General features: G+C 35.8%; 1 protein-coding gene across 2 annotated transcripts in view; it reads right to left on the bottom strand.

The window, feature by feature from the left end:
• CDH2 (cadherin 2) overlaps positions 1-25,688 on the bottom strand; it is a 147,758-nt gene that overhangs the window by 32,391 nt on the left and 89,679 nt on the right. For both annotated transcript variants that reach the window (XM_034429651.3, XM_087890510.1), the window contains exons 3-6: positions 5,826-6,043; positions 3,491-3,637; positions 1,258-1,413; positions 171-315 (exon numbers count right to left, since the gene is read on the bottom strand). In XM_034429651.3, the coding sequence (XP_034285542.1) occupies positions 171-315; positions 1,258-1,413; positions 3,491-3,637; positions 5,826-6,043 (666 nt within the window). The remainder of the gene's footprint in view (positions 1-170; positions 316-1,257; positions 1,414-3,490; positions 3,638-5,825; positions 6,044-25,688) is intronic.

Consider the following 25,688-nt stretch of genomic DNA (forward strand, 5'->3'; position numbering starts at 1 on the left):
GATGTGATTAACTAAAACTTGTCGCCATTTATTGAGATGAATACAATTAAACTTTTATATACTTCCTTTGTGTAAATTAAATTACATATTTAAAATGTTCTACAATATTAAAATATGTATATTAATATTTAATATAAAATAAATGACTAATTAAGTTTCTAATATTTTACCTGGTTTTGATCCTTCTGGGACTGTCCCATTCCAAACCTGATGTAGGAATTCAGGTCTATTATCATTCATATCAATGACATTAATAACGATATCAATGGGATTTTCCACCTGATTCCCATTTACATCTACGGCATGTGCCCTTAGCTGCAAAAGATAGTTTTAAAAACTCAGAAAAACCTGAAACAGGTATCATCAGACAAGGTAATTGTTGTTGCTGAGAGGACATTTTAAACAGATTTTAACATTATTTATTTTGTCTTCTTTCGTTATCCTCTTTTGGTTGTTTCAAACATTTGAAAACAGATTTTAAAAAGTAATATCCTGAATTACCAAAACCTCATAATGCCTAAAATTAGCAAAACAAGACAAGACATTTCTGAGCAGTAAAAAAAAAAAAAAATGTCATGCTGGGAAGGAGAAAGGGTAGAAAGAAGGAAGGAAAAGGAGGAGGAGCAGGAGGAATTAGCTGAAGGTAAAAAAATTTTTTTTCTTATCATAATACTAGAATGAAACTAATTAAATGAGACTAATTTGTAAGATAGCTCAAGAAAATACTTTTCACCCAAAGCAAAATTTATCAGTGGAGTCTGCTGCCAGAAGCTACAACAATTAGACAGCATGTTGGGCTGCTTCAGATGTCCTTCTCTTTCACTTTTCAGTTTATAATATTTATCAAACATGAAATGTTTTTTCTAGTAATCCATTTATCCATGCATCCTCTTATCTATTTTTCCTTCTGCAATTAATTTAATCCCCGAAGGTGTTTATATTTAAATGAACTACAGAATTAAAAAAATATCTCATGGTAATTTATTTTTTTATTTCTGAAATAACTGTCACCATTTAATACTCATATAAAGCTTTCACATTAAAAACATTTCTTCTAAATTATGTGATTGAATTTGTAACTGGAAATTGAAAGAAAATAGTTTCTCATTTTGCTTCTTTTATCTAATTCATTAAATCAAACCTGAGTTGTTAAACTAGCGAAGTAATTCCATTTACATAATTTTAAATCTATAACTGAGAAAATAATTCTAGATAAGATATTTGATTTTAAATTTTATTCTTTAGTTAAAAACTTACATGAAAAGAAGCTATTTGTTCCCGATCTAATGGTTTTGTCACCGATAGTTGACCTGAAATGGGATTGATGATAAAGATGCCAGTTGGAGGCTGATCAGCACCTGGACCAGTAACACTGTATCGCAGGGAAAGGCTTTTATCACGATCAGATCTGATCTATATACCAAGAAGATGGTGAGTTTGTCAGTTATAAAAATATTCAGAGGTACCAGTTGCTTAAAATAAATCTATCAATATGCACATGCATGCATAGCCCGCCAAAACAGCCATAGAAATCTTTCATATTTTCTTATCTAGCTTATTGTTTTAATTGCAAAAATTAAAGTTAACTTTTTTAAAAAGTGAACTGCACCTGGACTTCTTACTAATACAAATGGTAGTGCTGGTATCTGCAATCTACAAAATGCCTAATATATATTTATCAAGTGTTATTATCAAAGGAAATTCATCCATGGTAACAAACTAAATTGCCTGTTCTGTTACAAAACATGAGACGACTGGAAATTGTTCCTTCCACCAAAGAAACTCTATTATAATAGTTGGCTGTATGTTCAGACAGTGCTGAGTAAGGATTCTAGTTCAGACGGTGTTTTTCCATACATCATCAGTCCATGTAAAGAGGACTAAAGTAGGATAGCCAACTATCCTAAAGTAGGATAGTAGATGTTTTTAATGTTTGATAGCCATGGCCTGACTTGATCAGTATTGTCGAAAAAGGAATCAATGCAATAACAAACAGTAATGGTGATAGAAAGTCTTCTTGAGATTAACCTCTCCCAATCTGTCTCCATTGAGCAGCCACTATGTTTCCCATTCTGCCATTGATCTATTATCCTAATTTTGCTTATGCCTCAACAGTATCAGTGGCATATCAACTGGCCATTTTGTACTGCTTCTTCTGACCATAAGGATTTTTGCACAACCAAATTTGGGTTCTCCTAGGCCCGTGATGGCGAACCTATGGCATGTGTGCCACATGTGGCATGTGGAGCCATATTGGTGGGCACGCGAGCATTGCCCTAGTACAGCTCCACGCGTGAATGCGCGCGCCGGCTAGCTGATTTTTTGGTCTTCTGGGCCCACCAGAAGTCAAGAAACAAGCTGTTTCCGGCCTCCGGAGGGCCTCCGGGGGTGGGGAAGGCCATTTTCACCCTCCCCAGGCTCCTAGAAAGCCTCTAGGGGAGGGGGCACATTGAATTAAGGGTGTGGGCATGCACGCGCACGACCCCCCCGCACTCTGCCTAGTTTTGTCACGCGATGACAAAAAGATTCACCAGCACTGTCCTAGGCTAACGCTTTCTGATCTTTTATTTTTTAGATATAAAAACAATATTTATTAAATTGATACGCCTCCCATCTTACTATCCAAAGTGAGTCATGCCAATAACCATTCAATAGAAAATATGGATTGAACGTAAAATCAATGTGTATATCCTTACCAGTGGTGGGTTTCACTTACCTTTGCTACCGGCTCACTCGTGCGCCACGTCTGCGCATGTGTAGAGCGTATTTGATGACATCTGGCGGAGCCTCACGCCAAACCGGGGTCAACCGGTAGCAACCCACCACTGATACTTACTTTAAAGCCCATTTGAAGGGAGAACCACACAAATCTGAATATCTGTTATCTCTATAAATGATATCATTTTACAAATGACATAAATTTGTGCAGATGATATAAACTTACAAAATGATACCATTTTTCAAATGACTTATATTAAAGCAAATGAATACATAGGACTTTATTTCAAAATAATACTGTAAAAAATGTTATTGGTTATATGCAAAGTCCATTAAACGGATATTGTTAATATGAAGAGTTAACTATATAACAATTTGTCTTTTACATTCTATCAGAATTCAGTATCCTTTTGATTTTTTAAAATCTGGCTAACAGTATTTGTCATATTGATAAGCCATTAATAGTATACTTGGACAAAAAAAAGCTTTTTCTTATTTTTTCATATTTCTTCTCTTCTTCTATTGACAGTACATATAATACTGAGATTTTAATGGGATTACCTCTAGAAAGGTTTCTACTGAGGAGAGAATTGCCCAGAAATACAACAACAAAAATTCTCATATTTGGTTTATTTTTTTCCTTTACATATTAATAACCTGGTTTCATGTTTGATAATAATACATGGAATATTTTTTCATCTCAGCTCTTTCATAAAGAAAACCATTATTAAACTCCTTCAATAATACTCTTTTGTTCTGTTCTCTGTCTTACCCTAACTAATTCCTGAGGAAATGGCCCTCTGGAGTTTTCTGGCAAATTGATTGGAGGGATAACCCAATCTCTCTTCTGTCTTTGCAGATGGCCACTGTGTTTATTTTGTTGTCTAGGAAATACAATGTCTTCCATTTTCTTTTGTTCCTTGCAATTATAGATAATGAAAATTAGTACAGATTAGATTCTTAACGTTTTTCAAATAGAAAGCAGCATACAAATATTTAAATACATTTACATAATGAACAAAGATTTAAATTATATAAAATAAGGCTTCCAAAGACAATGTATAACCCCCGAACTCACAAAATGACGTGACCTGGAATAAGAAAAAAAAAATCTATATAATACCTATTTTGTTTTCTATTAGAAGTCTGCAGAAAGAAAGTGTAAATTTTAAGCAATTTATTAGATCTTAGTTCTATACCTTATACTTTTTATGTTCCAACTGCAGCCTAGTTAATACCATTCCAAATTTAACAGTATGCCTTTAGATATTTTTCATTAGTTGGAGCTACACTTCAGGTAATGTGCTACTGTACATTAAATTTAGACCTGGGTGTGCTAAAATATAATTTGAGTTTCTAAGGAAGTTTAATACATAGTAGTAAGGACTGTCTCAAATATTTATGACCCTATTAAATCGCATAGAATTAATGTTGTAATTATTTTAAACCTATGTCAGCCATGATGGATGCTGTAGATGGCCCACTTTACACAGTAGGTATTAATCTCTGTAGGGTGTCAACAATTCTTCTCTGCATCTGTAAGCATTCTGGCTTTTGCTTCTTGATGCTGGCAGATTGCTAGCTTGCTTATTATGCATATGTTGAAAACAAAGAAAGGCATATTTCTTCAATCCTTTAAAACAATTTTCAGTCTTTTCAGTTAAATGTGGAATAGAAAAAATAATGATTTCTTTTTACATTATGGAAGCCAGATGTTTCCAACAACTATGAATAAGTAATCTTAACTACCTTACATAAAATAATCTAATAGGGAAACATTTTGGAGACTTGCAGCACTAAGGTAATTTATCGATAAATAAATAGAAATATATTTATTTGTTTGAAACACCGATATGTTGACCTTTAAACAAAGCTTTAATGAGCATGCTCAGGATCAGGTTGTGTATTAAGAGTCCTAGAAAAAAATACCCAGCATTTATATACATATGCAAGCCCAGCTATATAGCTGGCAATGCTTCTAATGAGCTAGAAATGCAGAGTAACAAATTAAGTTTAGCTGGCCCACCAAACCAAATGCATTCAATCAACCAAGTAGCTTGGCCTGTCAAGAATTTTAAAGCATCTCTCCCCCAATTTATACAGTCCCCATAAAGATGAAATTGCAGACAACTTACTAAGTCCTACTAAATATACACAAATAGGTATATTCGAGACCTTGTTTAAAAGACTGGGCTTGCTTATGTTCTGGTCATGCAGTTAAAACATGCTGAAAAAAATATGATATCCTAGCTGAACAGCAAGCTCTGTGACTGCATAAATATGATTACAGGTTTGGAGAGTCACAGTCCAGCAAACACCAATGCAAATTTCAACTCTCTGGAAAAAGCAAGATTACCAGCATGAAAGTTTTCATTATTAGAAACCTTTGCCCAAGTTCAGGAGCTATCTTTTGATTTCATGAATGAATCAAATCCATGTTTTTTTCCGATATTTTCAACCTTATGCCTATAATTGTTAATTTTATTGTGTACATATGTATTGACATAAATTATCCAGTATACTTTTTAGAAGAACAAGTAGAGAATGTCAAACAATGTGCATATTCAATGCTTACTGGCAGCAAGGTTGAACAAGATTTCTTTCCAGCTTGGCTGAGAGCACTTTACACAAGAGGGAGGCTCCTTTCTCTAAAGTGGCAGTGGAGTCATGAATAATTTACACACATGCACACCCCAACATTTTATTACTGAGGCACAAAGCAAAGCCAATACTTTCTGCCAGAATTGCTTTTCCTGCTACATTTGTAAATCTGAAGTTCCAATGTTATAAACTTGACTGATGGGCCTGATTTATTTGTTTTTGGTTAGATTTAACTGCTTGAATAAATATTGAGTGCTTTCTAGGGATTTAAAATTTAAAAGACACATTGCAATTCAAATTTCTACCTTTTAAAAATATACTCCTGTACTAAGGCAAATTTTAAATGTAAACAACTTCCGTATTTTCAGTGAAATGGGATGATGAAAAAAAGTATTTTGAAAATTAATAGTATTTAACAGATAAAATTAAGTAAGAATTCCCCAAAAATTGATAAATTATGAACCCCTTTCGCATATATATTTCTAAAATATATTAAGACATTTTACCTTTATGGAATCCTTTGGATCAAGACCTAGTTTTATGATCACTTGCCACTGTTCTTTTGTTTCTTTGTCACTGGCATACAGGAAAAATTCAGTGGGTTCTGGAGAAAGCTGAAAGCTTCTAGCTGCATATACCACACCATCTTCACCAATTCTGAAATCTGCTGGTGCGCTGCTTTCAAAATGGACTTTTCTGCTTGCTTCACAGCTTCTAAATCTTACTGCAAATACATAAAACACAACAGCTATAATGAAAAAGGTTTAATAACCCTGATATTCTGAATAATTTGTTGTAGATAAGTCAACTTTAATGTTGGTTAATTTTAAGTATGTTGATGAATCAATAGCTAACTAAAAACAAAGTAGAGTTTTTAATTAAGATCTCCCACTAATTTGTTTTATGTAAGCCCTGGTACATTAAGGTTAGTTTTTAGGAGTATATAATTTTTTATTTGTTTCATAACCAAACAAAGTATTATATAACAATTGTTTGATCACTACTTTCCAATTTTTTCTTGAAGTATTTCTGAAACAATTGCCTTCTACCTTTTCTGCTCTAGAATATGAAAGTCTGAGGTTTGGTATCTTTTGGACCATTAACTTGCAAATCCCAGATTACAACAATGCAAAATGTAAGAATACTGTAAGCAATATATAGTACCTTGTGGGGTACTATTGCTGATTTGCTTCTCAATTTGAAGAATTGTTCTCCCTCAACAAATATTATATTTTAATTAAAAAATCTTGAAAATTCACCTTAACATTATTCAATATATTCTGAGAAAAGCAGACCCACGTCTATAGTACCTTACATGACTGCTTATGAGCAACCAGCTGTGCAACGTAGTGGTCAAAGCAACAACCATATAAATGAACAAGAACTACCACAAGATATAAAAAGCTTTAAGTACAGAACCTATAAATTGCATGTCTATGGAGATTCTCAGTCATCTAGGTCACAGTTGTCCCAAAGGTGCTTTTTCAAAAGGCAACCGGACTTTCTGTTTTTTCTTTGAAGATGTTTTGCTTCTCATCCAAGAAGCGAAATGTCTTCAAAGAAAAAACAGAAAGTCCAGTTGCCTCTTGAAAAAGCACCGTTGGGATATAAATTGCATGCCACTACATTAGCTAACGTACTTTTTCCTTCCATTTAAATTATGAAATGAATAGGTTTTTTTCTAATAGACCTGAAGGAGTCTCATAGGAATATATGAATATAATTTGGACAATCACTAACTGGATTTCAGAATTTATCTGAGAAAGTTTAAGAAATGGGTATCACAATGTCTCTCTGTATCTCAGTATGCTTAAATATCTAATGGGAAGCTAGAACCTTCCTTATTGATATTCTTTCTTGAGGCAACTAGGTGCTATAAAGTTCAAGCATCTTGCTGAAAACTTATAAAACTGGCAGTGTCCTAGCAAAATCATTCTCTGAAAGTAGTTATGTTAAAAGATTGCTGTGTGTGTATGCTTGTGAATGCATAAATGGATGGAAACAACATGTTTTTAGGCCACTGCTGAGCAATTGGGTTTGTAAAGAAGAACTTGGATTGGTTAACAAGCTAACTTTCTGCTTTCAAGAGAAAAAAAAAACCTCTTTTAAATTATTATTATTGGTTATATTTTATATTAAAAAATCCCCTTGTAGAAAGTCATTATTAATGCCGTTATTTTCCTAAACCGATGAAAGGGATGACACATTTTTCACAGTATTGTGACATTTGTCTTTAGCTGCACTGCAATTTAAATGCATTACTCAGAAAGAATAAAAACAATTTTTCACAGTAAAAAATAAAAATGCTTATAAAGAATACCCAAATTTGGTAAATTATAAAATGTAAGCCAATATAATTTAAGCTTTTTTTTTGTGTGTGTATTTTTGGTATGTGCATGTGAAACCAGGTCTTGAGTATCTTTTGGGGGTCCATCATAACTTCAAATAGTTACTGAGTGACCAACAATTAAAAAAGGACTACCTGAATAGAAACATCATCGGTTTTCTTGGAAATAGTACTGAAGGGTAAAGTCAAGGGATTAAAATAGCATTGTTCCCTTCTCCCTTCATTTTTTTCCCCAGTGGCCTTAAAATTTTCTGGTAATTAAAGATATTCATCTTTCATTGTTGGTCATCGTTGGTCATATCAAAATGGCAGTTCAACTGCGGAGGGAGTGCGAAGCTCCTGTCAAGGCTGGCTGAGAGCTCGGCCCAAAAACACCCCGGTCATGGCTGCTGACTCGGGGAGTGCTGGGCTGTTGCCACTAATGCAGGCAGGAGAAAAGAATCGCGAAGTTTCTGCGATGAAATTCATCGGGCGGCGCTTGGAGCTCTTGAAATAAAATGGCTGCTTGACCAACCCACTTGGGAGCGCGAAGCTCCACCAAAGCGCTCAAGGTAACAATGGGAGCGTGAAGCTCCACAACCACCAGTCCCAGCTCCCTAGGGAGCATGAAGCTCCTCCACGAGTCCAGAACGCCTGCTGTTCAACGGAGCGCCCCTGCAAAGGTAAGATAATGATCTTAATCAGGGAGTGGGGAAGCCCTTGCCTAAGGGCAGGCCGAAGATCTTCCTGGCCAGGCAGCTGCAACTCTACCAGTAGGTAAAGGCAGCTAATCACTCACAAACGTAGATCAACAGAGGTAACAAAGGTGTAAGGAATTGTCCATAAGGCGAAGAACAGTCAGGAAAGGTTAAGAGTTGCTCTGACACGACCGTACAGTCTGAAGGACTGAGTCAAAAGCTGGAAGCCTCTAGCAAAAGGGGCGGGACTTAACAACTCTGACAGACTCAGTTCTTCAAACTGAACAGACGAGTACAACCCATGCCTGGCTGTTGTCTCCGTCACTATGGAGAAGGATTCAAGCTACATGAAATATTTTAGGCAGAAAGTTCTGTGCAGTGAGTTCTGTGAACAAGAATTCAATACATATCTGGGATACATATAAACATATCTGGAATACATATAAACAAATTATCCAACTAGTGAAAAATAACATGCTGAATCATGTTTTGATAGGGTATTTATACAAATGTTTCGCCATGGACCTATGTTAAGCTATCAGACAAAACATTACCTAAATAAATATTTCTTGCATTTTAAAAATAAGTAATTATAAGTAAGTCAGAATTAATTATTTTTATCTTGAAAGACCACAATTCTGTGGATTATTCTGATCCTTTTCCCTTATATGAAAACCATAACGGAAAGTGAACTAATAATGGAGAAAAATATTTATTCAGTTACACTATATGTCTTAATTTCCTTGGGTTATTATATAAGGCCCTCAATTTAAGGTCATAATTGAGATTGGAATTGTGGTTGCTAAGGAATGCAATCATTAACCTAATCATGTGACTAGATCTATTTTATGATAATTTTTTCCATTAGTGTTAAGCAAATTACTGAATTACGTGGTCATTTCTCCAATTTACGTCGCTTATTGGAAACTGGCTGAAAAAGTTGCAAATAGTGATCAAGTACCCATAGGATACTGCAATTGGCAGTGAAATGTGGTTTGGTTACAAAGCGCCCGAATTGCAATCACATGAGCATAGGGGTGGTACAATGGTCATAATCTTGAAGAGAGATTGTAAATCACTTTTTCAAAGACTGTCGTAACTTTGAATGGTCAATAAATGAGTGTTTGCTAAGTCAAGGACTACCTATATTTTATTAAATCTAATATGCAACAACAAACCATATGTACTGAAGAGCAAAGTGTCAAGTATGCAATCTCATTTACAGAACATTGAAGAAATAAACTGTGTACATATATTTCTAATGATATAAATAATTCATAATAGTTATAAATTTGTAATCTCGTAGTTTAGTTTAGTTTAGTTTAGTTTAGTTTATTTGATTTGTATACCGCCCTACTCCCGAAGGACTCAGGGCGGTGAACAGCCAACAATAAAATACATAAATACACAAAATTTAAAAACCCGATAAAATCAAATTAAATTATTTGGCCCAGACAAATTAAAATACCCCAATAATTTAAAAACAGATTAAAATTTACATATTTAAAAAGGGAAGAGATATTTCACTAACAATCTTCAATTAAATAGTTTCATTTATCAGGCAATTACTGTTATCACAGTGACACTTAACTGTGTTACCATGCTGCATCCCCAACTCAATTCAAATTGTTTGAATTCTAAAGTTCCTTAGTGCTTTAGCGCCTTCATTTTTTATTACTTTCTCTATTTTGTGGTCCTACCAATCCTTGCTTGAAGACAAATGGTATTTCTTGCAGATCTTCCAATTTCCATTTGTCATGCCGTTGTTTGTAATCAGACTGCCTGATCTTCTTGCAGTAAGTAACTAGCTGGTCCATTGTTTCTTCAGCTTCTTTGTATACATTGCTATATGTTGTCTGCTGTGGTCTTCTCAAATCTGGTATTATTTTTACTACCCTGTTTCCCCGCAAAATAAGACATCCCCTGTTAATAAGCCCAATCGGGCTTTTGAGCGCATGGCAATAAGGCCAAGTGCTTATTTCAGGGTTCAAAAAAATATAAGACAGGATCTTATTTTCGGAAAAACAGGGTATTGCATTACTACTACGGTCCCCTTTTATATATTTTGATCAACTCAAAGAGCTGTGGTGGTGCAGCGGTTAGAATGTAATATCGAAAGCTAATTCATTGCTTACGCAAAGAGTTTAATTCTGACCAACTCAAGGTTGACTTAGCCTTCCTTCCTTTTGAGGTCGGTAATATGAGGACCCAGATTGTTGGGAGCAATAGGCTGACTCTGTAAACCGCTTAGAAAGGGCTGTAAAGCACTGTGAAGCGGTATATAAGTCTAAGTGCTATTGTTATCCAAATGCTCCTGCTTTCTATTTTTTTTATGAAAACAACCCTGTAAACTGAGTTGGATTGAAAGAGAATGAGTGCCCTAAGGTCACCAAGCCAGCTTTCATGCTCAAGGCACTCATGATCTCTTGGTTTCTAGACCAGAATCTCTTACCTAAAAAAAAAAAAAAAAAGGGAAGTAAACAAAACAAAAAACTAACAGAAGTGCAACAAAATAAGTATTTAAGAAGAGGAAACACTGGTGGCTACTATTAGAAAGCAAGGACTATCAGGCTCTCTATAAGAAACTTGAATTTGCCTGAAGCTTCACATAAACTTGAAATAATATTAAAGTTTATTCCCAACATGATATCCTCTTGAATTTAACCTGGGGTCCTCTTTCCCCATATTTTCCATTAATAAATAGCAAACTGGTATCACATTTCCTATATTCAGATCTATGTGGCAGTTTCCTGTATAGATTTTCTGCATTCCTGCCCTAGTTCTAAGCCTAAATCCTGGGCATGCACAAAATACACAAAATACTTTTCTGTCTTGCAAAAAATTCAGGACAGTAGCTGACTTGTCCTACACCTTATCTCTCTCTATTTCTTTTTCTTAGGCATCAGGAATATTCAACAATATTTTGTTTTGTTCCATCAAAATACTCAAGCCATTTTTAGGTATGTTTTTCAGGTAAAAGCCAAGTGGATTGTTTTAACGAAGTTTCTGGTGGAGCTGTTGTCCTCCTATTTTGAAGCAAAATTTATTTTTGTAGCCATCCCTAAACATAAATACAAGCCCATATAGTTTAACTCTTTTGTTTTAATATGCTATTACTGCATGATAATTCAGAAATTAGCTCAATTCTATAGGGATTTTTTTGCAGGTAAGCACATAAACTATAGGATGAAATTAACTTTGTTTAACATCTTCCTAATGTGTGGCACTGCAACTCTCAAAAATTAGTAGGCAGACTATTTGAACAGCCTGGTAGCTGGCAATTCAATGGCGGTTAACAATAGCAATATATGTGGAAGATACTGTTCAACAACAGTAAATGAATTGTACAATGTAATTAATTTGATGCACAAAAACTTTTGGCAAATATTTATGCCACCTTAAAACAATAATTTCACCAATTACTACATTACATCGTTTTGTTTCCCAAAAAGGTGTAATGTAAAAAAAATTTAAGGCTTATTGTATTAATGAAATGTACCTTTAAAAAAAAAATCAATGCAATCAGTATGGTCCCTGTAATACCTGGTTAGAATGTCTGCCTACAATTTATAGACAGTACTGAAGGCTCAAGTTTATTTAATTCATCAAAATTACATTTCAAGATTTGGAGTCTTGATTTTACATTATGTTTTGCAATCAATTTTTTTAAAAAAACATTCTAGTTAATGCTATTCCCCTATCCCTCAGCTAATCAAATGAACATACATGGTCTATTTTTAAAACTACCTATAAAGTAAAGCACAATCTCAAAAATGTTCAGTGAATCTCATTTACACATTTTTACTAAAATGTTCTATTTAATTTCACTTCCCATAATCCTCTTTGTTTACTGAATAAAGTCATAATAAGCATGTCAGAAAGAAAATGGGGATAAAGTTCCTTCTGTTTCATAGAAATGCCTATGCAGCTCTTTAAAATAGGAATAGTGACAGTCAGCAAAAACACAGATTAGGTAACTCCAACAAACCCAAATTATATTCGATTCAATGATTCTTTTCAAGTTTTGCCACTCCCATTCACTGACACAAAATTCTTCATATAACTCACTCTTTTGCCTTCATTTCAGTGGAAAAATATAACAGAAAGGGGTAAGCATCTTAGAGGAAACAGTACATTTGTATTTAGAAAACAGCTTTTATTTTCCAATGCAGATATAATAGAGAGAATCCAGCCTCTCTTGGGCTATTGAAATTATTTAATATTATTTAATAATTATTTAATAAATAGATGGCAAGCATAAATCTGTATATTCTTGTGGAACTCTACTGAAGCCACCAAAATTAAAAGAAGAGGGACAAAATAATGCAACTGTATAAAAATGAGTTTCAAAATAATCAAAATTACTTTCTTGAATGTACAATTCTCGTTAATAAAAATGCTAAATATTAATGCTGTTTATTAATATAGATAAAATCTACTTTGTGCCCAAATATGTCCAAGCCTATTCCACTTATACAACAAAAAATAAAATAGTTAAATAATGAAACAAAAATAGTCTGAAGAGATACAACAGTAATTTCCATACCAAAATCAGCCAAATTTAATGAAAACCTGCTGGAACAAATATCTATTTAACAACTGATGATCAACATTAACAACAAGGTGCCAAAGAGACTACTGCATCAGAAAATTTCAAATTCTGAGCATCTATTTTAAAAAGGCTGTAAAATTTCTATCATTCATATTATGGATTAGAGAGCCAGGGTAGTGGTTAATGAACTGGGCTAGAAAATGGAAGACCATGAATTCTAGTTAGGCATGAAATCACTTGGGTAACCTTGGGCTTCCTCTTACAAATTTCACTGGTTGATAGTAGATGCAACTTAACCCTAAAACATTGTCTTTCATGCTCTTTTTAAATATAAAATATTTTATGTACTTCTAGTGAACCCACAACCAAATGTTTAGTCTTAAGGCTTAAAGTTAATAATCTTGGTAAATTGTTCTACCTCCTTGCTATAGGTTGGAACCAACCTTATCGATGCTTGCAAACTGCCTGCAATGATATAGGTTTTGGGGTGTTTTATTTTTGGCCACAATGCAAATTGAACATGAAAGATCCTTTAACTTGGCAAATGATTAAATCCTGCCTATCATCCATGCAAAAACCTGAGCTGGATTAGCAACTTTACACTGACAAGGGGACTGGAAAAGAAATTACATATATTTTGAGTGCACTCTGTGTAAATGTCACGCCCAGGACAAAGACACAGTACATTCCATCCTTTATTTCCTTATCTTGCCAAACTAAAGCTATAAACCTCTACCCTAGTAGATATATCCTGACAGAATCTAGGGCCGTGATGGCCAACCTATGGCATGCATGCTCGAGGTGGCACGCAAAGCCATCTTTCTGGGCGTGCGAGCTGTCACCCAACTCACCTGCAGCTGCGCACCTCAACTGGTGTTTGGGCCTCCAGTGTGCATGCACGCAATTCAGGAGCCCCAGCTGGTCTTCGGAGCTCTCCTGCACATGTGCACGAGTACTTGCGCACAGTGCACGCATGCATAGATGGCATTCGCATGCATGCATTGCATGCATGAAAACCATGTGCATGCACAGATGGTGTGATTGCATGCACAGCGCATGGGGCACGCGCGAAAACCATGTGCATGCACAGATGGTGCAGTTGTACGCATGAGGAGCTGCGCGTTAGTGTGGATAGCACGCACATGCGAAGCGTGTACCTGTTCGACACTCGGTGAGTAAAAGGTTCGCCACCACTGATCTACACTGGTTCTATAGAACCGGTAGTAAAACCAGCAGGAGGCTCCGCCCACTGACCTTGACATCATCAAAATGCTTCTGCGCATGCGGCCCCGTTGTGAACCGGTAGTAAAGGTAAGTAGAACCCACCCCTGCTTCCTACCTAGAAAAGATCTGTGCTGACTCCCGTCCATTACCTCTTCAGATGCACATCTCATCACAGTAAATGATTTGCACAATACTGATTATCAAGCATCATCAAATAGAAAGACAGTCCTTTTGTCAGGTGCCTCCTTACATTCAGATAAAGATTTATGTATGTAAGGACAGTTGTGAGGGACAGTTGCAGTGTTAGTCTTTTGCTAGAAATGAAAGGAACACAACCAAAATACTTGGAAATCAATAAAGCCATCAAAATACTAGACAGAACTACTTACATATAAACATAGAGATAGTAAGTGATAAACAGCAGAAATATATCAATTCAAGATATAAGAAATGTGAAAACTTACAAGATTCTGCTAGGAGGGTTTTTTTTATATCAGCATAAAATTAGACATATTTTAAGATACAAAGCAAAACAATTTTGTGCAAATTATGCAATATATTGAGGTAATACTCAGTACCTACTTGGAAATTAGCATCAAGATTCCTTGCTGAACTATCAACATTTAGTTTAACAGTATAAAAGAAAAAAATAGAATGCCTACTTTCATATATGAGTATTGTTTTCTATGTTGAATGTAACATACTTTTTTTACTGGGTTTTCCAATAGTTCTATCTAATACAAAACACTGCACTTGATATTTTGCTAGAGAGGATGAGATAATGGATGAAAATGGCAACAAGCTTGATGGATTATAGGAAGGCTAAAATTCTACTTTTGGAAAAGGCTTAAGGGCAGGAATAGAATGTTTACTTTTGAGGACTCTATTACAGATAGAACCAATTACCTGAATTTGAAGATCCATGAGTATAGTATATACATTTGCCTGAATGAGAAACCTGAATACAATGTTATTCGTAAGTGGATTTCATTATCCAGATTTAATTTTACTATGAGTACTGGTGAACATTCTCAGTCATAATCTGTAATACAGTTTTCTTTTTTTTTTTATTGAAAAAGTTTTCAAATACAAATTTTCCCCCCTTTTTTTCCCCTCTCCCTCCCCCTCCCTAACCCCCCCTCCCCACCCATCCCCCCTGTGACTTCTTCATAACAAAAAAAAAAAAACCTAATTCATAACAGATTACTTACTCCCTCCTCTAGATATTGACCTTTACTTACTAAAAATATTATTAATATTATAACATCCCCCTTTATCCATACATATCAGAAAAGAGAAAAGAAAGGAAAAAAAAAAGACATTATACTATGACATTATAGAATAACTTCTCCACTTTAAAACTATACGATAAGTCCTACTTTAACATTTAATCTTCTATATATATTACTATAACATTTCAAAGCGGCCTTCCCCATAAAATCTAGTTTAACATTTATTCTACTCTATCCATTTCCTCCACTCCCCTAAATATATCACTTAAAAATCCCTTTTCTTAGACTAATCAATCTACTAACTAGCTTATTCACCCACTATCATGCAAAATTGCCATACACAACATTTCTTAACATCTTTGATTCACTGCCCACACTACTTAAAAATATATGTCTATATTTTCCATTATATCTAAATAAAAAAAAAGAAAAGACAATGACTTTAAATTTATAATCCATATAGTATCTTCTTTGAGGTCTTTCCACTGGATTGGTAGAACCAACATCCATAATCGGGTAACATAGCTTACTGGTGCAACAGTTTATTCAGGATCTTCAATCATATCTGCCCCCGTCAGTAGTAAATATCTTCTTATATGTATAAAAGTAAAAACAACCACCCGAGTGACATTATAATTATATTCCATATAGTAATAATTGTGGGTTTCATCAGGATTATTAATTCCCATCATCGTAGTGGGTAACAACCCGATCTTCTGCATGCCCCAGCATAATTCTCTTGCCTTGTGATTCAAGATAATATAATATGTTTATCAACACAAAAAGAAATTCCAAAATGGATAATTCAAATCCATCAGTTTAAGGCTCGTTTCACGTCCCCAGATTACGGCCATGCAGAGATCTGCCACAATCCTCAGGATGATATTAACCAATACGTCGCCTCTTCTGTGTTTACACATAATCATTCATATTTTAAAATCACTGGCTTCACTGTTGCCTGATTTAGAAATTTCTATTTTTATGCCACCTATTTCTTTTTTTCTTTTCTTTTTGTGGGTTTGGTTTCCATCCTGGTTTCCTTTCTACAAAATGTGTATCATCTGGTCGGTTTTTATTCTGCTTTGTAGATTGGTCTTGTTGGTTTTGCTTTTGTATCTCATGTTTCTTTTTTATCCCTTGTATATCCCCTAATTGGTTTCCATGCTTATCCTTGCCTTGATAAGTCATCACATTAAGATTAGATGCCACTTCTCTCAAATTTGTAGATAGTCCAGCTGGGGTATCCAATAAATCCAAAGGCAATTCATCTGGTACAGTCTCTGTAATTCGATATTTTACCTTTATTTCCGGCTCCTTCTGCTTATCCTGTATTATACCTGAAGATGTTAAGTTCATTTTCAACCTATTTTGATAAAATTCTTCCGCTCTTTCAACAGTATTTAGCTGATATCTTTCTCCTTGGTATCTAAATATAATACCAACTGGGGCGTCCCACCTGAATGAGATATTTCTCTTTTTTAACTCATTCACCAGAAAACCAAATTTCTTCCTTTCCATCAATATCTTAGGTGGGAGTTCCTTGTAAATCCAAATCTTTCTTCCATACAATTGCAAATTAGAATTGAAGGAATTTTGTACGATATTATTCCTAATTTCTTTATCTGTAAAATAAATCACCACATCTCTAGGCAATTGCCTTTGCTTGGCAATCCAGGAGTTGATTCGATAAACTCTGTCGATCCTACAAAACACTTCGTCAGGTTGAACCTTTAGAATCCCAGCTAGAAATTCAGAAGATATTTTCCTTAAATCATCTCTATTATTTTCCTGCAAACCTCTTAATCTTATCGCATATTCTGTGAAATTATATTGTACCATTAAAATCTCTTTTTCAATCTTCTGTTGCAGATTTTCTGCATTACCATACTTTTGATCAGCATCCATTTTAGGTTTTTCTTCTAAGCTATTATCCTGAGTGTTTGTCAAATCATTTTCAATTTTTTGAATTCTATTGTCCAATTTATCTTGAATTTCTTCCATTTTAGACTCTAGTACATTAGTATTTGTGTCCAACTGTATCATAAATCCTGTAAAACCATTAACCACTTTTGAGAATTTTTTTTCCAAAGAATCAAACTTAGATTTCACCAATTCTTTAATTTCCTGCTTAAATTTTTCAAATTGCTGATTCACAATCTCCTCCCTTCTTTCAATCTCCTCTATAAAAAATTCTATTATATTAAAATCAGGTTTCTGAGACTGAAGAATTAAGACTTGTTCCTTTAAGTTGTTGGTGGGGGAATCCCCCCCCTTCTTGTTTATCTGACTTTATGAGTCTCAGTGCCATGTTTCCGCCCAGGCAGGCTTTGTTAAAAAAAAAGCAAGGGAAAAAAAAAAGGACTTCTTTCCAATCAACAACAATATCAGGTCTCCAAGGGAAAAAAAAGAGAAAAAGACACAGGAGTGAAGTTTTGTCTACAAATGTAGCCAGTGGTATTTATTCCGCTACATTGTGGTAATAGAAAACGGAAGGACTTTCCCTTTCAGCCTCTCCTCCAGCCGACGCCATTTTAAAAGGCTTTTTTTTCCTCTTTCTTTTCCTCCTCTCTCTTAAGTAATTTTTTTTTAAAAAATCAGTAAAATACTTGCAATTCAGTATTACAGGTCCAGCTCACATTTTCTTTGAGTAGTCTGTTAAATTTGCAGGCTTGCTTTTGATGCCTGGCTCTGCATCAGCAGAGGTCTCCCAAAGCCCGGAGCGGCGGCTGGGGATACGGGGCATCTCATCCGCTCCGTCCCAAAAGTAAAGGAAAAACTTTTGGGACTCCGCAGAGAGTTCTACCCACCCCTGCCGGCTCTATCTCCGTTTCCTCATGGAAACGGAGTTTTTTCGAGCCGCCATTCCGTTGTGAAGGCGGCTCTAACAGGCGATGGAAGCTGACGATCCCAAAGGAACGTCTGGCAGCGACAAACAGCAACCCGGAAGTCTCATAATCTGTAATACAGTTTTCATGCCTCATACATAAAAAATGTTTATTAGCAAAGGGCACTTATTTATTTAGAATCATGTCCGTTGCTACTGGTGTTTACAGATACATTTTTTAAAGTACTAGTGTTTGAAGGTTCATTTTTTAAAAAGTATTATTTAAGATTTGGACCTAAAACTTCTTTTACAGACACAGTTCTTTCTGTGTTTTTTATAGAAGACACAGAAAGTACTGGGTCTTTTACAGAGGACAATAAATTACTTCTACTCTTCAACACAATTGAAATAGATTTTTTTTCCTGCTTTCTGGAGATACTATGTTTTATAGAATATGCATTTCACTGAGGTGCCCTTAACTCTACACTTTTTATTTTTAAAAAGGGACATAAATTTCATGTGGATTGTATCTGATCAACTGCCTCTACATTTCAATACTTATCAGATGAACCTATTATAGTTTAATACACATTCACTATGTAATTCACAGTGGGTATAATTTATAATTTTATTACCTTTATATTTTAATCAATATTTCAACAACCAGTAAAAAGTTCTTCCAAGTGTTTTCAAAAAGTAGATTAAATAAGTACTATATGTATATAGGTACCTGGTTTATGTTTAATACTTCATAAAATGCAAGCATTAATACATGGTGTGTTTAGTAATCTCCAGATTAGAGATCCTAGCTTGAATAGAATATCATGAAGATTAAAACTACGCTTGCTTATATTCATGGCATGCCAAACAAAATGCAACAAAACTCAAATTTATATTCCTTACTATTAGCAGGGAATGCTCATATGGTTCAAATTCAAACTGTAATCCTTCAGGTATTTGTCTACATCAGGGGTGTCAAACTCAAGGCCCGGTGGGTGTTTAAATCTGGAATGCGGGGCCGCCCTGGAAACAGCAAAGGCCTGGCTCTGGCTCTTTTTTTGCTGACAGAGGGTTTCAGGAGGCCGTCGCAGCCAAAAACAGAACTCGGGAGGGCCGCACGTGCCCCTCCGGAGCTCAGTTTTCACTGGCAGAGGTTTGCAGGAGACCATCGCAGCCAGAAACTGAGCTAACCTCCTGAGCTCCATTTTCGCTGACAGAGGGTTGCAGGAAACTGTCGCTCAGAGCCCATTTTTGCTGGCAGAGCATTTGGGCCACCACAGACGCCTCGACACAAGTGATGTCGAGCTGGCCATGCCCACCTTGGCCCCCTGAAGTCCAACACAACCCTGATGCAGCCTTCAATGAATCATGTTTGACACCCTTGGTCTATACAATCCAGAACAGGAGAAAAATCCCAGAAAACAAGTTGGGGGCTAAGATCAAACTAGGAGAGAAGTTAATAAACTGGTGGAACTATAGAAGGTGGTAGAGATTAAGGATAAGACTCAGTTACTGGGGGGGGGGAATACAAGGCTTCACTTCATCTGAAGCTAGAGTGCTAAACAAAGGTTCACATATAACAAGTGCAAAATGGCCACAGGACCCATGAACAGACCACAGCAATCTCCTAGAATAGGAACCAATCATCATCACAGTAGCAGGCATGCAACAGTGGGTCAAGAAAATGAAGATCTGGACAGCATCTGGCAGTGAGTGAATGAATGTCTATCAGAACAGATGAACCAGCTGCTAGCTGCAGGCTCCTACCCAGACTGGCTAATACAAGGAAGGACAGTATTCATCATGAAAGATCCCAAAAAGGGAACACTACCAGCCAACTACCAGCCAATAACATTTCACCACACAACATGGAAATTTTTTATCAGACATCATGCCCACCAAGCTATAAAATCATATGGTCCAAAACAGCTCAGCAGGCACTGGGAACACTAGAGGCTCAAAACATAAGTTGATTGCAGGCAGAGCAATAACCAGTGGTGGGATCCTACCGGTTTAGCAACCGGTTCGTTGAGCGTGTGCACTTTGAAGAAAATTGAACTTCTGCATTGCTGAGAGCAAGGAAAACAGCTGAGGAGCAGCAATCCACTGCCGCCCCGATCAGCTTGGCTTCGGAAACAGAAATATAGGTAAGTGTAACGCAGGGACGGGCGGGCCCACTTCAAAGAAAGAGAGAACCGGTTTGCTCATGGCTGAAAGTCGGAGCAAACGGTTCTTCTGAACCAGTCCAAACCGGTAGAATCCCACCACCGGCAATCACCCAATACACAAGATTTACATAAATCACTCTGAACACAGCCTTTTTTGATTACATAAAGCCTATGACTCTCTGCCTCACACATGGATCTGTGAATGCCTGGTGATATATAAAATCAACAGGACACAAAGGGCTTTTCCTCAAGAACAGGACGGGACTGTAGAAGACAAAATGAAACCAAGAGAACCCAGGAGTACATCAGTAAGATGACACCCAAAGATGAACTTATGAGAGAATTCTTGAGGCAGTAGTGAACATGGGAGGAAAACCAAACACAAAAATTGCCATGGCAAGACAAGATCTTTCATAGGATGTACCACTGACAGACAGCTGAGGTGGCTGACAGTGAGAAATTCTACCAGTTTCTGGAAAGAACTGGACTAAAAGATAGAACTGAGGGACCGCAGCACAAAAACTGGCACTAAGCACCAGATCCATTAAATAGAATAACAGAGTTGGAAAGGACCTTGGAGGTCTTCTCGTCCAACCCACTGCTGAAGCATAGATGCAGGGTCTACTGCACTAGACAGGATCCAAGTTCAGACTGTGTAGAGAGGCCTCAGAGACAATCCAATGCCTAGTGACAGGGTTAAAGATGCAAGAAGGAACAGCATACACTGAATGATACAATCAGTAGCTGGCATTGTGTCATTGTGCACAGAAACATTTACACAAGGTTTGGGCTAGACCCTTCCAAGTCCATATGGAACAGGGCTAGGATCCCGTGACACTTCCAGATCTAGATGGATTGATAGGTACCGCACAATCAGTCTAACATCGTGGCAATAGACAAGAAACAGAAAACACTGGTCGTGACAGATGTAGCAGTGCCAAGTACCAGCAACATCAGGAAGGAGTATGAGAAGCTGGAGAAGTACCAGAACCTGAAGGAGTAACTGGAGACAATGTGGAAAGGAAAGACCAAAATGATGCCAGTAGTGATAGCAGCACCTAGGGCTGTAATTCCTAAGTGGGAGAGTTACTCAACAAATCCCTGGAACAGATTGGAGTTCTCTGTCCAGAAGAGTGCATGCTAGAAACAGCTAAGATTTCTCTCTCCGTCCAATGGAGACCTTAACACTAAGAAATTAGCTCTTTAGTTTTTTACAGTTATTATGAAGCTTATATGATGTAAATAAAAAATAGAACAAAAACTTATTTTATCTTTATTTTAGTAAAATAATTTTAAAATCCTACCATCATTATTCTCATGCTAAAATTGTCCCAAAATGGAAATATTTTTCTTTTAATGAGACAGAATCATCCCTGCAATTAAAAATATATTTACCAGAAAAAAAATTGGTAGTAACATGTGGGCAATATTTTTTAAAGGGATAAAATAAGTCCAGAAAAAGATTATATGGAATGTATATTAAGGTATGACATTTTTTTTGCATTGTTGGCCACTGCCAAATTGATGTTTGTTAGAAGAAAACAAAAAAAAAACAAGTAGAACTAAAAATATTCATTCCTATGGATATTGCAATGCTTTCCCCTGGAAGAATACAGAGTAAAAGAAGAAAGAGTAACAGATGAGAATATTACATGAAACACTTTTTCAAATTTGCATGAATTTTAACCCCATATTGGATGTTGCAAATACCAGATATTGCAGGATTTTTTTAAAAATAGCAACAGCATAAGGCATTTACAGTAAGGTAAAGTAAATCAGAAATTATTGCACAATTCACATTTTGGTTATCAGGAGAATAAGCGATTTTTCAGGAATGATGTAAGCAATTTGCAATATTAAATTTCACTTCTTAAAATAGCCCTTGACTTACGACCACAATCGGAACCAGAATTTCTGTTGCTAAGCAAGACGGTTATTAAGTGAGTTGTGCCCTATTTTATAGCCTTTTTTTACAATTGTTGTTAAGCTAATTACTGCAGTTATTAAGTGAATCGTGCAATTATAAAGCAAATGCGGCTTCCCCAGTTGACTTTGCTTTCGGAATCTGCCTTAGAAAGGTTGCAAATTGTTATCACATGACCCTGACACACTGCAACCACTGTAAATGCATTCCAGTTGCCAAGCACCCAAATTTTGATCATATGACCATGGGAATAAGTCACTTTTTTTCAGTGCCATTGTTATTTTGAATGGTTGTTAAATTATTGGTTGTAAATTGAGGACTACCTGTATAGCTTACTGATATATTGTTCACTATACTGTTAGCTTTAAAAAATGTAATAGTGCAGAGACAAGGAATTTGTAGCTTCATATGTTGGTAAATACAATTTCCAGCAGCCTTTACCGTTGTTCCTGTTGGATGGACTGGCTGGAAATTGTAGATTGTTAATATCTGGATATTCCTTGAATAATGCCTTATGAATAATACCATATCATGGAACAGCTTAGGGAATACTGCTGAAAAGTCTGCCTGGGATCCAGGTACAGTAGTCCTCGATTTACAGTGGCAATTGGGATTGGAATTTCCATTGGGAAGCATTGCAGCTGTAAAGCATGACTGCACTGCTTAGAATATCATAATTAACTGAATCCCATGATTCTTAGGTGAAGCGACTTCCTGACAGCTTTCACAAACAAAGCTGATAGGAAGTTGTAAATCCCAGGCTGGCAGAGATGTAAGTAGGTGGTGAAGGAGCCACGGGATGGGCAGGATGTAGTAGTAGGAGGCTGAAAACAATCACGATGGTGCATGGGATGGGAAGAGTGGACACAGTCAGTGCTGTGGAGTCGGAGTCGAGGAGTCGGAGGAAATTTTGGGTACCTGGAGTCGGAGTCGGAAGTACAAAAAACTGAGGAGTCAGAGTCAGAACATTTATCTCCCGACTCCACAGCCCTGGCAGTGGTGAAATCTAAAATTTGTTACTACTGGTTCTGTGGGCGTGGCTTGGTGGGGGGGGGTTAATGTGACTGGGTGGGTGTGGCCAACTTTTTTTTTTTTACTTTCAAAACCATTTTTTCTACAACCTCTTCGGCAAAGAAGTTGTAAAAAATGCTTTTAAAAGCCTCTGACGATCCCAGTTGAGTTGCCTGATCGGCAGAGGCTTTTTTTCTTTTAAAAGCCTCTGCTGATCAGGCAACTCAGCTGGGATTGTCAGAGGCTTTTAAAAGCATTTTTTTTACAACCTCTTCCGCTGAAGAGATTGTAGAAAAAATGTTTTTAAAAGAAAAAAGCCTCTGCCGATCAGGTAACTCAGCTGGGCTCATCAGAGGCTTTTAAAAGCATTTTTTTTACAACCTCTTCTACAACCAGCTGAGCTGCGCGATCATAAGAAGCTTTTTTTTTACCTTTAAAACATTTGTCTGCCGAAGAGTTGTAGAAAAAATGCTTTTAAAAATTAAAAAAAAGCCTCTGATGATCGTGCGGCTCAGCTGGGCATGTGGGGGGAGAGGGATTTTTGCTACCAGTTCTCCAAACCACCCGCCTCCATCGCTACCTGATCGGGCGATCCAGTCCAAACCGGGAGCATTTCACCCCTGGTGCACAGGGGTGTATAAGTGGCTGATGCTGCCCAAGCACAGAGAGGGTGGCCTTTGACTTTCTGGGCAAGATGGAATGGAAGCTTGCAATGTTGATCATGGGGTGCTTGGCAATCCGCTGTTAAGTTTGAATGAGTTGCCAAGCACCCAGACTTTGATCATATGGCCATGGAGTGTTGGGACAGCTGGAACTCCAAGGACTGGATGTGCCGTTGTAATTTTGAACAGACACTGAACAAATGGTTGTAAATTGAGAACTACCTGTATAGCAAAAATACAATGCTGTATTTTCCTATTTGTAGTCAAAGTTGTGGAAGTATCAAACAGGATGTGGACACTGAAAAGGAACTGATTTTATAATCTCTAAGATGCATTCTAACTAAATGAACTGTGCTTGTGTAATTACATACTATAACAGTATTTATAAGACTGCAATATTTTATAGCTTTTATTTATTATTCCTATAAAAGAGTTTTCCTGTCCTGCTGAAGTAACTATTAATGATTTTTAATGATTTTTTTTCCTCATGCAGAAAGAAATTATGACTACTTCATATTCAATTGCCTAAAAATTGCATTTTGAACAGTAGGCTGAAAAGTTATATATTTTATTTTTGTTAATTTCAAAGTTACTTATTTAATTTTTTCTTATCAAATATGTTACTTGTCCAAATTTTAATATTTTATATGAATGCAAAACACACAAAATGTTATCCTAGAGAGAATAAACTCAGCCAGTAAAACAAATACATAGAACTGCTGTTTTGAAGAAAACTGCAAAGCGTGAAACAACAGCCTGTTATCAGACACTGAGAGTCAAAAATTCAATACTGGCAGCTAAAACAACTGATCTATTTCACCATCATTTCAACAAACTGATGAATACCATCTGCATGGCAGTTAGAATCCAAGTCTTGCGTATCTATTTATTAAAAATCAAAGTTATATTCATTTAAATGGTAGATGGGACAGAGGGGAGTTGAGTTTGCAAGAAAGAGAAAATTTAATTCATTAGCAAGTACATTGCTGAATACAACTGACCAAATCAGAAACTAGAAAATGACAGTGCTTAGGGTTCAACAACCTCAACTTGAAGGCATGAGGTTGCTTTTGAAGATAAAGCATGCAGATTACATGAAATTATTAATTTTTTTCTGCTTTTTATATTTAAAATTAGTTGGTTAAACAGGGACAATATCTTACATTTTAACAGAGAATCTAAACAGCTTAATTTATATGCAATATCTGTCTTTTATGACATGTTAATTTCATTACTAGAAGCTTAATGGAATGCAGGATTTCTACGGATGGACCATCATCTGTGTATTTTGATATGGAAAAATATAATATAAATGTATAAATATAAAAAAGTTTTTCTTAAGTATTTGTGGAACCCAGAGTTTAGCAAATGTATTTTAATGTTTTGAAGTATAAGATACTAATAATTAGAATCAATATCGTAGTTTTATAATAATTCTCCAACAGACAAAATATGATTGATAACGTGAGACTAACACTCAAAATTACTCAAAAAATCATTTGGAAAAATATGAAGTATATTATTAATATACTGAAGATAAAAGAAAAAAATAAATATAATGTAACTTATAGTAAAAGATCATTTTGGTTTTGCTGTAATCATACTGCCAAGAAACAAATATGTTTTTGTTATATCCCACTCTGGAACAGACTTTGCACATTTTCACTGCAATCCCATATACGTTTATCTGAGAATTTATCCAATGAACATAATGGAATCTATTTCTCACTTTTTTATAAGAAAAAAAA

This window comes from Pantherophis guttatus, chromosome 3, assembly GCF_059756535.1.
Source record: "Pantherophis guttatus breed Tessera chromosome 3, ASM5975653v1, whole genome shotgun sequence".
Classification (NCBI taxonomy): domain Eukaryota; kingdom Metazoa; phylum Chordata; class Lepidosauria; order Squamata; family Colubridae; genus Pantherophis; species Pantherophis guttatus.